We start from the raw sequence: 11,633 nt of genomic DNA on the forward strand, positions 1-11,633 counted from the left end.
AGAATTCCCTCTTTGCACCAAGACTGAGAATCCCCTAGAAACAAGCTGGCCCTGGGTCTCCCCCATCTCCAACAACAGGTATACTCATCCACAAACATACTCTCTTTCCGGGCCAGCCTCGACCCTGGTAACTTCCTGGCCGCCTACCCAACATTTTCTGGCCTCCTCGCCCAAGTGTCCCCAAAGTCCCAAGCAGTCATCCCAAGCTTGTTCCAAAAGCCTCCTCTTCTGCACCCGCTGCCTGAGCACCACGGTCACTCGGGCCCCCAACTCAGTCTCTTCTGCTTTATCTCCTCTGACCGTTCCCCTGTCGCCCGAGCAGGGCGCTGACTTCCTAGTCCTCCTCCTGCGTCCACTTACCACCACCCCTCACCCGATGCCTGACGGCCGCTCCTCCCCATCCCCATCCCGACTCCATCCCGGAGCCTCTGACCCACCCACCCGGCTCCCCGTGTGGACTGTTCGGCCCTCCACCCTCCACACCGCAGGGAGGCCCTGCCTGCCCCGGTGCGCCTCTTCCTCGGCCCGCGCAGGGCGACCCCACAGCCCTCCCAGCGCTCGGCGTCCCCTCGGCCTCCCCCAGTCCCGGGCCGGCGCTCCCTGCCCTGACCCCGTCTCGGGCCCGGCCTGGCCCTCGCTGTCCCCGGCCTCTCCTTGGGTCCACTTGGGCCTCCGAGCCCCCTGGGCCGCCTCAAGAGCCGTCCGCCCCGGTCGCTCCTCCGTGCCCGTGGGCCCCTCCATGCCCCGGCCGCCCGTCCCTGCCCCGTGGGCCCCGGCTCAGATGCCGAACGTCCCGGCCGCCCGTCCGTGCCCCGGTTGCTCCTCCACGTCCCGGCCGCCCTCCGTGCCCCGTGGGCGCCGCCTCAGGTGCCGTCCGCCCCGGATCCCCTCCGTCCCCGCTGGGCCCGCCTTAGGCGCCCCCCGTCCCCGCCGCCCCTCCGTCCATCCGGGCCCTGAGTCCCCCGCCGCGCCGTCGCCCCGGCGGTCGTCCCCACCCTCCCTCCTCCCCGCTTCCGCACGGCCGCCGGACACTCACTACTCCTTGAGCAGCACCATGTCGCTTCGCGGCTCGGTGGCTGCCCGCGGCCCGCCCGGCCTCCCGCCCGCTGCCCGCCGGCCGCTCTCCCCGTGGCCCGGCCCGGCCCGGCTGCCTGTGCGCCTTCGTCGTGGTCTGCTCCGTCCCCGCCGCCCTCGCCGCGGTCGCCGCGCCGGCTCCTGCCGCCCCGGCCTCGTCGCCTCTCGCGCCGCTGCCGACGCCGCCCGGAGCTCCGGTTCCGCAGCGCCGCGCGGGGGCGGGGCGTCTCTGCGGCAACCAGAGCGTCACACGCCGCGGTGCGCGCTGACGTCACGCGGGGCGGAGCCTTCCCGGGCCCGCCCTCCCGTCCTTAAATGGGCCGCGGCGCAGGCGTCGGTTCCGAGGTGGCGCCCCTTGGCGAGGGCCGGGCCCGGCAGGAGACGGGGCGGACTCTGCGGTGTCCGTCAGCGCCCTCGGTGTGAACCGCCACGGATGCACGCGGGTGCTGGCTGAGGGGCTTCCCCGGTTGAGGGAATTGAGACCCAGGAAAAGGTTGTGTCAAAAAATATTAATAGCCACGCGCGGTGGCTGACGCCTGTCATCCCAGCACTTTGGGAGGCTGAGGCAGGTGGATCATGAGGTCAAGACATCGAGACCATCCTGGCCAACATGGTGAAACCCCGTCTGTACTAAAAATACAAAAACTAGCCGGGCGTGGTGGCGGGCGCCTGTAATCCCGGCTACTCGGGAGGCTGAGGCAGGAGAATTGCTTGAACCCGGGAGGCGGAGGTTGCAGTGAGCCGAGATCGCGCCTGGGGGACAAAAGTGAGACTTCCTCTCCAAAAAAAAAAAAAAAAAGAAAGAGAAAAGAAAAGAAAAGGGCTGTGAGGCCAGGCGCGGCAGCTCATGCGTGTAATCCCAGGCACACCATGCCTGTAATGCAGCACTCAGGTGGGCGCATCACCTGAGGTCAGGAGTTCGAGACCAGCCTGACCAACATGGCAAAACCCCGTCTCTACTAAAAGTACAAAAATTAGCCGGGCGCGGTGGCAGGCGCCTGTAATCCCAGCTCCTTGGGAGGATGAGGCGGGAGAATAGCTTGAACGTGGGAAGCGGAGGTTGCGGTGAGCCGAGATCGCACCATCGCACTCCAGCTGGGGGGACAGAGCGAAACTCTGCCTCAAAAAAAAAAAAAAAGAGAATGAAAAGGGCTGTGAGAGGTGAGGCACAGGCTTAGCGGCATTACACAGGAGGGGCACCTAATTGAGCGTCAGGGATGTAGTCAGGGAAGGCTTCCCGGAGGAAGAGATTCTCAGCTCTGCAGAGGGCTTCAGAGAAGAGCATAGCAGGCAGAGTGAATGCAAAGGCTGGAGGCAAGCGGGAGAGCATGTGCATTTGGAGAACTGACAAGTGAGTGGAACAGAACATTTCAGGGCTGAGCAGCTCAATAGGGGAGGGTTCCTGGTGGGTGATGATAAGGTATTTGGAGTCCACCCTAAGGGTGATGGGGGGGCATATAAGGGCTCTGAGCAGTGACATAAGCGGGTGTCCTGGGCAAAGGCTCACTCTAGTGGTTCGGTGGACAGAGGGGATGGAGTGCCAGAGCGGAGGCAGGGAGACTGGTGAGGAAGCTGCTCCAGATGTGCAGGTGGACTAGGACATTGGGAGGGAAGAAATGGAAGGGTTGGATTCAGGAGCAACTCAGAAGGTAAACTCCATGAGACTTGTTGACTCATTGGCTGAGAGGAGAGAAAACCACCCAGGTTTCTGGCCTGGGAGCCGGGGTGGACGGTACTGTCTTCTCTGAGAACACAGGCAAGACAGGCTGGCATGGGTGCAGGTAATGCCTCCAGTGCTGGACTCACACTCAGCGCAGGATGCAGAGGGGCATCCAGGGGAGATGGTGAACGGCTGCCCAAGACAGGGACCTGGGAAGGGAGGGTGGAACAGCTGGCCATGTTGCTATCAGGATGCGACTGGCGCCCCGGGTCTGCCCTGAGCACTGCACCTACTTATCAGATCCTAGAGTGGGGGCCGGGCTGGTGCCTCACAACTGGAACCCTAACACTTTGTGAGGCTGGGGTGGCCGAATCACTTGAGACCAGGAGTTTGAGACCAGTCTGGCCAACACGGTAAAACCCCATCTCTACCAAAACAAAAATTAGCTCAGTGTGGTGGCGGGCGCCTGTAGTCTCAGCTACTCGGGAGGGTGAGGCAGGAGAATCACTTGAACCTTGGAGGCAGAGGTTGCAGTGAGCCGAGATCACGTCACCACACTCCAGCCTGGTCGACAGAGCAAGACTCTGTCTCAAAAAAAAAAAAAACAAGCTGACCTTAGGCCGGGCGCGGAGGCTCACGCCTGTCATCCCAGCACTTTGGGAGGCTGAGGCGGGCAGATCATGAGGTCAGGAGATTGAGACCATCCTGGCTAACACAGTGAAACCCTGTCTCTATTAAAAATACACCAAAAAAATTAGCTGGGCATGGTTGTGGGCGCCTGTAGTCCCAGCTACTCGGGGGAGGCTGAGGCAGGAGAATGGCGTGAACTCGGGAGGCGGAGCTTGCAGTGAGCCGAGATCAAGCCACTTCACTCCAGCCTGGGCAACGGAGCAAGACTCCATCTCAGGAAAAAAAAAAAAAAGTCGACCTTGGACATCATGTCATCTTACCCTTCCAGGTTACAGCGCACGTTCTAGAAATATGCATATTTCTTACAAATGCACAATGCCAGGGCCGGGGGCGGTGGCTCACGCCTGTAATCCCAGTACTTTGGGAAGCCAAGGTGGGTAGATCACGAGGTCAGGAGATCGAGACCATCCTGGCTAACACGGTGAAACCCTGTCTCTACTAAAAACACAAAAAAATTAGCCGGGCAAGGTGGCGGGTGCCTGTAGTCCCAGCTACTCGGGAGGCTGAGGCAGGAGAATGGCGTGAACCCAGGAGGTGGAGCTTACAGTGAGCCAAGATCGCGCCACTGCACTCCAGCCTGGGCAACAGAGCGAGACTCTGTCCCAGAAAAAAAAAAAAAAAAATGCATAATGCCATTGTCATACTTAACAAAATTAATAATGATTTCCCGATGCTGTCTCATCCCCAGTTCATATTCTAATTTCCTTGCTAATCTAAAAAATGCTATAGTTTCCTTTAGAGAAGTTCGGTATCCAGGCGAGGTCCGTGTATTTTGTTTTTCATATTTTATTTTGAGTTATGTTTTTTCCATCTCTTCCAGTAGCAAGTTTGCTGCAGGTGTCCATAGGGGTTAGAGGCAGGGTCACACCACTGTCCAGCTATGCCCCACGGTGAGCCAACAGTCCCGCCCCGGAGGCAGACTCCCACTGCCCTGGAGTCCCAGGCCTCCACTTCCTACCTCTGTGACCTTGTGCAAGTGACTTCACCTCTCTGTGTCTCAGCGTCTTCACTTGGAAAACAGGGAACATGCCGGTACCCGTGTCATGGGGCTGCTGAGCCTCCTTGGATGAGGCAATGAACATAAAGCAGCTTTGTGCAGTGAGTGGCATATTTCCTTATTATTATTATTATTATTATTGAGAAAAAGGTGTTGCGAACAAGGAGGAATGGACACTCCCGCCTCTCAAAACTACCTCTAGGCTGGTCACAGTCCGCACACCTGTAATCCCACCACTTTGGGAGGCCGAGGTGGGTGGATCACTTGAGGTCAGGAGTTCGAGGCCAGCCTGGCCAACATGGTGAAACCCCATTTCTACTAAAAATACACAAATTAGCCAGGCATGGTGGTGCGCGCCGATAGTCCCAGCTCCTTGGGAGGCTGAGGCAGGAGAATCCTTTGATCCTGAGATGCAGAGGTTGCAGTGAGCCGAGATCCCACTACTGCACTCCAGCCTGGGGGATAGAGCAAGACTCTGTCTCAAAAACAAAACAAAACAAAACAAAAAAACCTACTTGTGCGTTTCTGCACGCTCCAGGCTTACCAGAGGAAAGAAACAAGCAGCTTTCCGGTGCCGTGGATCTCTCTCTGTCTCTCTGTCTCTCTCTCTGTGTCTGCCTCACTCCCTCTCTCTGTCCTGTCTCTCTCTCTCAAGCTCCCTCTCTCTTCCTGTCTCTCCTGTCCCTTTTGTATCTCTCTGTCTCTCACTTGTGTCTCTCTGTCTCTCCCAGGCTATCTGTCTCTGGACCTCTGTCTCCCTGTCTCATTCTCTCTCTGTTCTCTGTCCCTTCCTCCACACCTCTGTCTCCCTTTAAGACTGCCGTCTCACCTCTGTGGGCTCTGCATTTCTGCCTCACTTTACCTCCCTTCCTGTCTGTCCTCTTTGGGCCTTTCCCTCCCCCTCTCTACCACTTCCTGTGGTCTCAGTCTTTGTTTTTCTCTTTTTTGAGATGGAGTCTCCCTCTGTTGCCCATGCTGGAGTGCAGTGGTGCGATCTCAGCTCACTGCAACCTTCACCTCCCGGGGTTCAAGTGATTCTCTTGCCTCAGCCTCCCAAGTAGCTGGGACTACAGGCACCCGCCACCACGCCCAGCTAATTTTTGCATTTTTTGTGGAGATGGGGTTTCACCATGTTGGCCAGGATGGTCTCAATCTCCTGACCTTGTGATCCTCCCACCTCAGCCTCCCAAAGTGCTGGGATTACAGGCATGAGCCACTGTGCCTGGCCAATTTTTTTTTTTTTTTGTAGAGACAAGGTCTCATTATGTTGCCCAGGCTTGTTTCAACCTCCTGGGTCCAAATGATCCTCCTGGCTTGGCCTCCCAAATTGTTGGGATTATAGATGTGAGCCACAAGGCCCTGTATTTCCTCCTATCTTTGCAGCTATCTCCTTTCCCTAGTGTCTGCTGTCTGTGTTCTATCGCAGTCTGTTTCTCTCACGCCTTCATCTTTGTTTTTTTGTTTTTTGTTTTCTTGTTTTTTGATATGGAGTTTCACTCTTGTTCCCCAGGCTGGAGTGCAATGGCGTGATCTCGGCTCACTGCAAACTCTGCCTCCCAGGTTCAAGCGATTCTCCTGCCTCAGCCTCCCGAGTAACTGGGATTACAAGCACCTGCCACCACGCCTGGATAATTTTTTGTATTTTTAGTAGACATGGGATTTCGCCATGTTGGCCAGGCTGGCCTCTAACTCCTGGGCTGCAGTGATCTGCCCACCTCAGCCTCCCAAACTGCTGGGATTACAGGCGTGAGCCAACACGCCCGGCCACTCTTTCATCTTTGTGTCTGTGGATCTCGCGGTTCCAGTCCCCAGTGTGGTTTCTCCTGGCTGGTTGGCCCTTGTTACTGCGTCGGTTATCGCCAGCGCTGTAACCCATCTCTGGGTATCTTGGGGAGACTGTATTTCACTGTTTCCATCTTCTGTTCTGCTCTTCTCCCAGCCTCTGTCTTAGTCTATTTTAGCTTCTTTTCTGTTTATTTCTGTCTCTATCTCTCACTCTTTTTAAACTTCATCCCCCAAATATTTATTGAGCAGCTATTCCATGCCAGGCACGATTCTAGGCACTAGGGGTAGAGTGGGGACCAAGGCAGAGCGTGCACCAGACTTCGAAAAATGTTTTTTTCTAGTGGAGAGACAGACGGCAGGCAAAACAGAGAAGCACGTGACCCTGGCTGCCCGGCTCATCCCACGGGGCAGGGAAGTGTTGGCCAGGCCAGTATGGACGACATAGCGAGACCACATCTCTACAAAAAAATTTTTTAAAAATTAGCCGGGTGTGGCCAGGCGCAGTGCCTCACGCCTGTAATCCCAGCACTTTGGGAGGCCGAGGCGGGCAGATCACGAGGTCAGGAAATCGAGACCATCCTGGCTAACACGGTGAAACCCCATCTCTACTACAAATACAAAAAAATTAGCCGGGCCTGGTGGCAGGCACCTGTAATCCCAGCTACTCAGAAGGCTGAGGGCAGGAGAAAGCCGTGAACCCACGAGGCAGAGCTTGCAGTGAGCCGAGATCGCACCACTGCGCTCCAGCCTGGGCGACAGAAAAAAAAAATTAGCCAGGCGTGGTGGCGTGCACCTGTAGTCCCAGCTACTCAGGAGGCTGAGGTGGGAGGGTCACCTGAGCCTGGGAGTTCTAGGTAGGGTGAGCTATGATCATGCCACTGCACCCCAGATTGGGCGACAGAGCGAGACTCTGACTCAAAAAAAAAAAAGAAAAAGAAAATGGGGATATTTTATATAAAATTCAGTCGTTCCAGTTTCTTTTCTTTTCTTTTCTTTTTTTTTTTGAGACAGAGTCTCGCTCTGTTGCCCAGGCTGGAGTGCAGTGGCACGATCTCGGCTCACTGCAAGCTCCGCCTCCCGGGTTCAAGCAATTCTCTTGCCTCAGCATCGCGAGTAGCTGGGACTACAGGTGCCTGCCACCATACTTGGCTAATTTTTTGTGTTTTAGTAGAGACAGAGTTTCACCATGTTGGCCAGGATAGTCTCGATTTCCTGACCTCGTGATCTGCCCACCTTGGCCTCCCAAAGTGCCAGGATTACAGGCTTGAGCCACCGCACCTGGCCTCCAGTTTCTTTTGGGGAAAAAAAAAAGTCAGATCTGGCAACATTTGGCTGATTCCACATGAAAATAATCAGTTGGAGCTTTGTCACAGCTTTCCCTGTAGATGGGGTTGCAACTTCCAGGCCCCCCCAACCCCCTTAAGGTCCTTGTATGTTCCCAACATGGAGGTCAAGGTCTGACTGCCTTGTGTCATTGCAGAGCTTATGCTGTGGCTCTGCTTTCTTTCCTTTTTTGAGACAGGGTCTTGCTCTGTTGCCCAGGCTGGAGTACAATGGTGTGATCCCATCTCACTGCAACCTCCGCTTCCCGGGTTCAAGTGATTCACCTGCCTCAGCCTCCTGAGTAGCTGGGACTACAGGTGCATACCACAACGCCTGGCTACTTTTTGTGTTTCAGTAGAGACAGGGTTTCACCATGTTGGTCAGGCTGGTCTCGAACCCCTGACTTCAGGTGATCCAAGGAGGCTTTCTTTATAAGCAGAATTCACCAGCAGCCTTGGCCTTCCCACCCAACAGGCCCGTTGCTTTGCCCTCCCACACTCCTTCAAATGGCTGTGCAGATCAACCAGCAAATGCAGCCTGGGAGGGGTGAGGCTCAGGAACGCATCCCAGTCAAGGGACAGGGAACCTGGGCACCAGACAAGAGTCGAGAAATGTGTGTTTTAGGGAGAAGGAGACACAGGAGCCAAGGAGGAAGCCGCTCGCAGTCATTCTCAGCATACGTTTATTGAGTGCTTACTGTGTGCCAGGAAGTAAGCCAGGTGCTAGAAACAGCAAAGGAGCAGGGAAGAGGCGAGTCCGCTGCTGGGTTGACCCTGGTTAATACAAGGTACGGATTAACCCTTCGGGCTCCCTTCCGAGGGCCTGGGCCAGGTCTTGGGGCCGCTCCTGCCTAGGTGTTCTTTCTAGCAACAGAAAGGGATTCATCAAGGTAAGACCCTTCCCCTCTCCTCCATTCAGGCAGAGGCACACAGGCAAGCTCCTACACACTCCTCCAAACGTGTACACACCCTGACATGCCCGGATGCATCTCGTACTTAGACACACACACACACACACACACACACACAGGCACGGTCACGCAGTTGTATGAGGACGCAGCGTACAGGTGCCGCCTACGTGGCCATGCCTCGAGTTGCCCCACTTGGCAGAAATCTCACTCCGCAGAAACCTGTCTACCAGTGATCGATTATCTCGAGCAGCTATTTGGCCAAGTCTTACCAAAATATGAAATCCACAAAAGAAAAGTGAAGAAGAGAAGAGTTTCTTAAGGCTTTGCTCAGAGAGGGCTTCGGAGAAGGGCGGGGTCAGCCGATACAGACCTTCCTTTTTTTTTTTTTTTAATATGGAATCTCGCTGTGTCCCCCAGACTGGAGTGCAGTGGCGGGATCTCGGCTCACTGCAAGCTCTGCCTCCCAAGTTCAAGCGATTCTCCTGCCTCAGCCTCCCGAGTAGCTGGGACTACAGGCGTCCACCACCATGCCCGGCTAATTTTTGTATTTTCAGTAGAGATGAGGTTTCACCATGTTGGTCAGGCTGGTCTCGAACTCCTGACCTCGGGTGATCCACCCACCTTTGGCCTCCCAAAGCGCTGGGATTACAGGCATGAGCCACCGCGCCCAGCCCAGACCTTACTTTCTTGACTTGGCCACAAGTCTGTCCTGCTCAGAGCTGCCTAAAGCGACTCTCCTGTTCTATGGGCTTGGGTGCAGGGTGGTGGCCCTTTCCTGGTCCCAGCTGCCTTCTTCCTGGGCACTGAAAATGATGCTACCATTGTTAAGTGCCAGGCGTCACACCGTGGGGTTCTTCCCTGCGTATCCACGTAGCCACGCCACGCCACGCAGGCATTCTTTCCTCCCTTTTGCAGACGATGGCACCGAAGTTCAAGACTTGCCCAGGGCCACCAAGACAGTCCTTTAGCCTTTGGTCCTCCCTCCTTGCCTCCTCGGCGTGGGGTGGTGGAGCCTTGGTCTGAGAAGGGTCGAGGTCTGGGCGCTGCCAGTGGCCCTGGCTCAGCCTCAGAACTGCCCGGGATGGGGAGGATGGCTAACTTAAGGAGGACAGGCAGAGGCTTCGTGCCGGCAGGGAGAGGGCTGAGCTGCGGCGGGCCACTCAGGTGGAGGGTGCTACATTTCCTTCAGTGGCCTTCAGGAAGCTCTGTCCTCACCCAGGGATTGGGGTGAGTCAGGGCATGGGGAAACAGGCTTACAGAGCCCACCTGCTCACCCTGACCACCCTACCCCAGGGGGCCCCAGGCTCCTAACTCTCAGAATCCCACAGTCCGTATTGGCGGAAGACGGGCTGGCACCCTTGAGTTGGGCCCCTGGTTGTTGGCACAGATAAGGGGAGCTGCTGCTGAAGGAGCCCCGACGGCTGATCCTGTGGAGACTTCTCAGAGCTCCTGGCAGGAGCCCCTCACCGTAGGAGGCCCACAGCACGTCCCCAGCCCCTCCCAGCTGCATATCGGCTCACATTCACGCGGCTGCCACACAAGTGCGTAGGAAACTCCACTTGGCTGAACGTGTTTGTGCTGCTGTCTGGGACAGTCTTACGCACATAAGCCCAATACTGGATGTCCCACCATTTTCAGCCCTGGGGCCTATGGCAAAGTGACACCTTCCTCAGCATACACTGCACGGGGCCATGACAAGGACGGTGTAAAGGCAAGTACTGACCAGGACGACGCTGGGTGCAAGAGGGGACGGGCACAGAACAAAACAGAAAGGATCCACGAGGGCCTGCAAACATGTCTTTGGCCCCAATGAGGGTTGGGACCTTGTGTATAGGTCCAGGCAGCGGGAGCTGCAGACAGAGGCCTACAGGGCTTGGAGAAGGCTGACTACAAAGAAATGCCTAGACCTCAGAGTCTAGTGAGGAGAGGGGCTTGGGGCAGTGTTCCCACAGCAGATCCAGCCTCCCTCCTCACTGATCAAAACCCCAAGGGCAGGGAGCCCTTCCTGCTCCTTCCCACCGGAGCCTGGAGGATGAGGGGAGATGGGAGGCCCGGCCACTGGTGCCTGCTCCTTTGGTCAGCTGCCATCCCTTCCCCATCACAGGGCACTTGTCTTGCTGTTGGGGTCACGAGGGAATTGCCCCCCCAAGTACCCATCAGCCTCCAGGGCCCAGATGATTCCACGCAGTAGTTCTCACCCGCCTCCTCTGAGAAAGCTCTTGGCTCCCAGAAACAGAAACCACCCCCAGGCCTGCTCCCCTTCCTTGGGCCGTGGCCCCCCTGCCACAGAGGCCCCCCCGCCACAGAGGCCTGGTGGCCCCTGAGCTCCGAGTGGAATGTCCCCGTCTAGAGGGCCCTGGCTGCTCCAGTGACTTAAGACCCATATGTGAATCCTGGCTCCATCGCTCTAGGCCTCGTTTTTCAGTTGTAAAGCAGGGATGATCGCATCTATTTAACTCCTAGATTGTTACCAAGTCAAGGGCAACAATAGGAAAACATGTCACCTGTCAGCTCCACACAAGGTAAAGTAGGATGGGTGGCCCCTGACAGGCGCACACCACCACGCCCGATTAATTTTGTATTTTTAGTAGAGATGGGGTTTATCCATGTTGGTAAGGATGGTCTCGTTCTCCTGACCTCAGGTGATCCACCCGCCTCGGCCTCCCAAAGTGCTGGGATTATAGGCGTGAGCCATCGCACCCAGCCTTTTTTTAAACATTTGAGTGAACTAAAGCCTAGGAGATGTGTGTTCCAGGCACCCAAGCTGTTAATGAGGAGATTGAATGTGGCCTGGACCTGCCCTTTCCTCTCCTCCTTTCATCCCCCTCCCCCCTGCCCACATGCTGAACTGCTCTGAGCCTGCAGCTCTCCTGGGCTCCCCCTACCTCCTGAACACAGCGGGAATCTTCAGGGATGGAAAGCGACCAGGATTCGCCTGTTTGGCTGGGAAAATCGGCAGAGAGGGTGGCTCACGCTTCTAAGGTGTCTGCACAAGCCCAGTTTGTCTTGGGGTGGCGGAGTAAGGTCTTTTCCTGGCCCACGGTCCCTCCCGAGTCAGCAGTCCCCCAGAGAGACGAAGAGCAGCTGGGCACGGCTGGAGCTGGTCGGTGGCAGAGAATCTTGTCCTGCCTTTTCTTCTCAAGCTCAAAATAGGCACATGCAGCTATTAACTGATATGCTAGAAGGGGCATCCC

The 11,633-nt window shown here is 56.4% G+C and overlaps 1 protein-coding gene across 1 annotated transcript in view; it reads right to left on the reverse strand.

Annotated features, from left to right (window-relative positions):
- The window catches only part of PITPNA (phosphatidylinositol transfer protein alpha), a 44,528-nt gene extending 43,221 nt beyond the window's left edge, over positions 1 to 1,307 (reverse strand). Inside the window, exon 1 of the mRNA XM_003912057.5 lies at positions 1,037 to 1,307. Coding sequence (XP_003912106.1) covers positions 1,037 to 1,056 — 20 coding nt within the window. The 5' untranslated portion in view covers positions 1,057 to 1,307. The remainder of the gene's footprint in view (positions 1 to 1,036) is intronic.
- Positions 1,308 to 11,633: the final 10,326 nt, after the last annotated feature.

Source organism: Papio anubis, chromosome 17, assembly GCF_008728515.1.
Source record: "Papio anubis isolate 15944 chromosome 17, Panubis1.0, whole genome shotgun sequence".
NCBI classification, from domain to species: domain Eukaryota; kingdom Metazoa; phylum Chordata; class Mammalia; order Primates; family Cercopithecidae; genus Papio; species Papio anubis.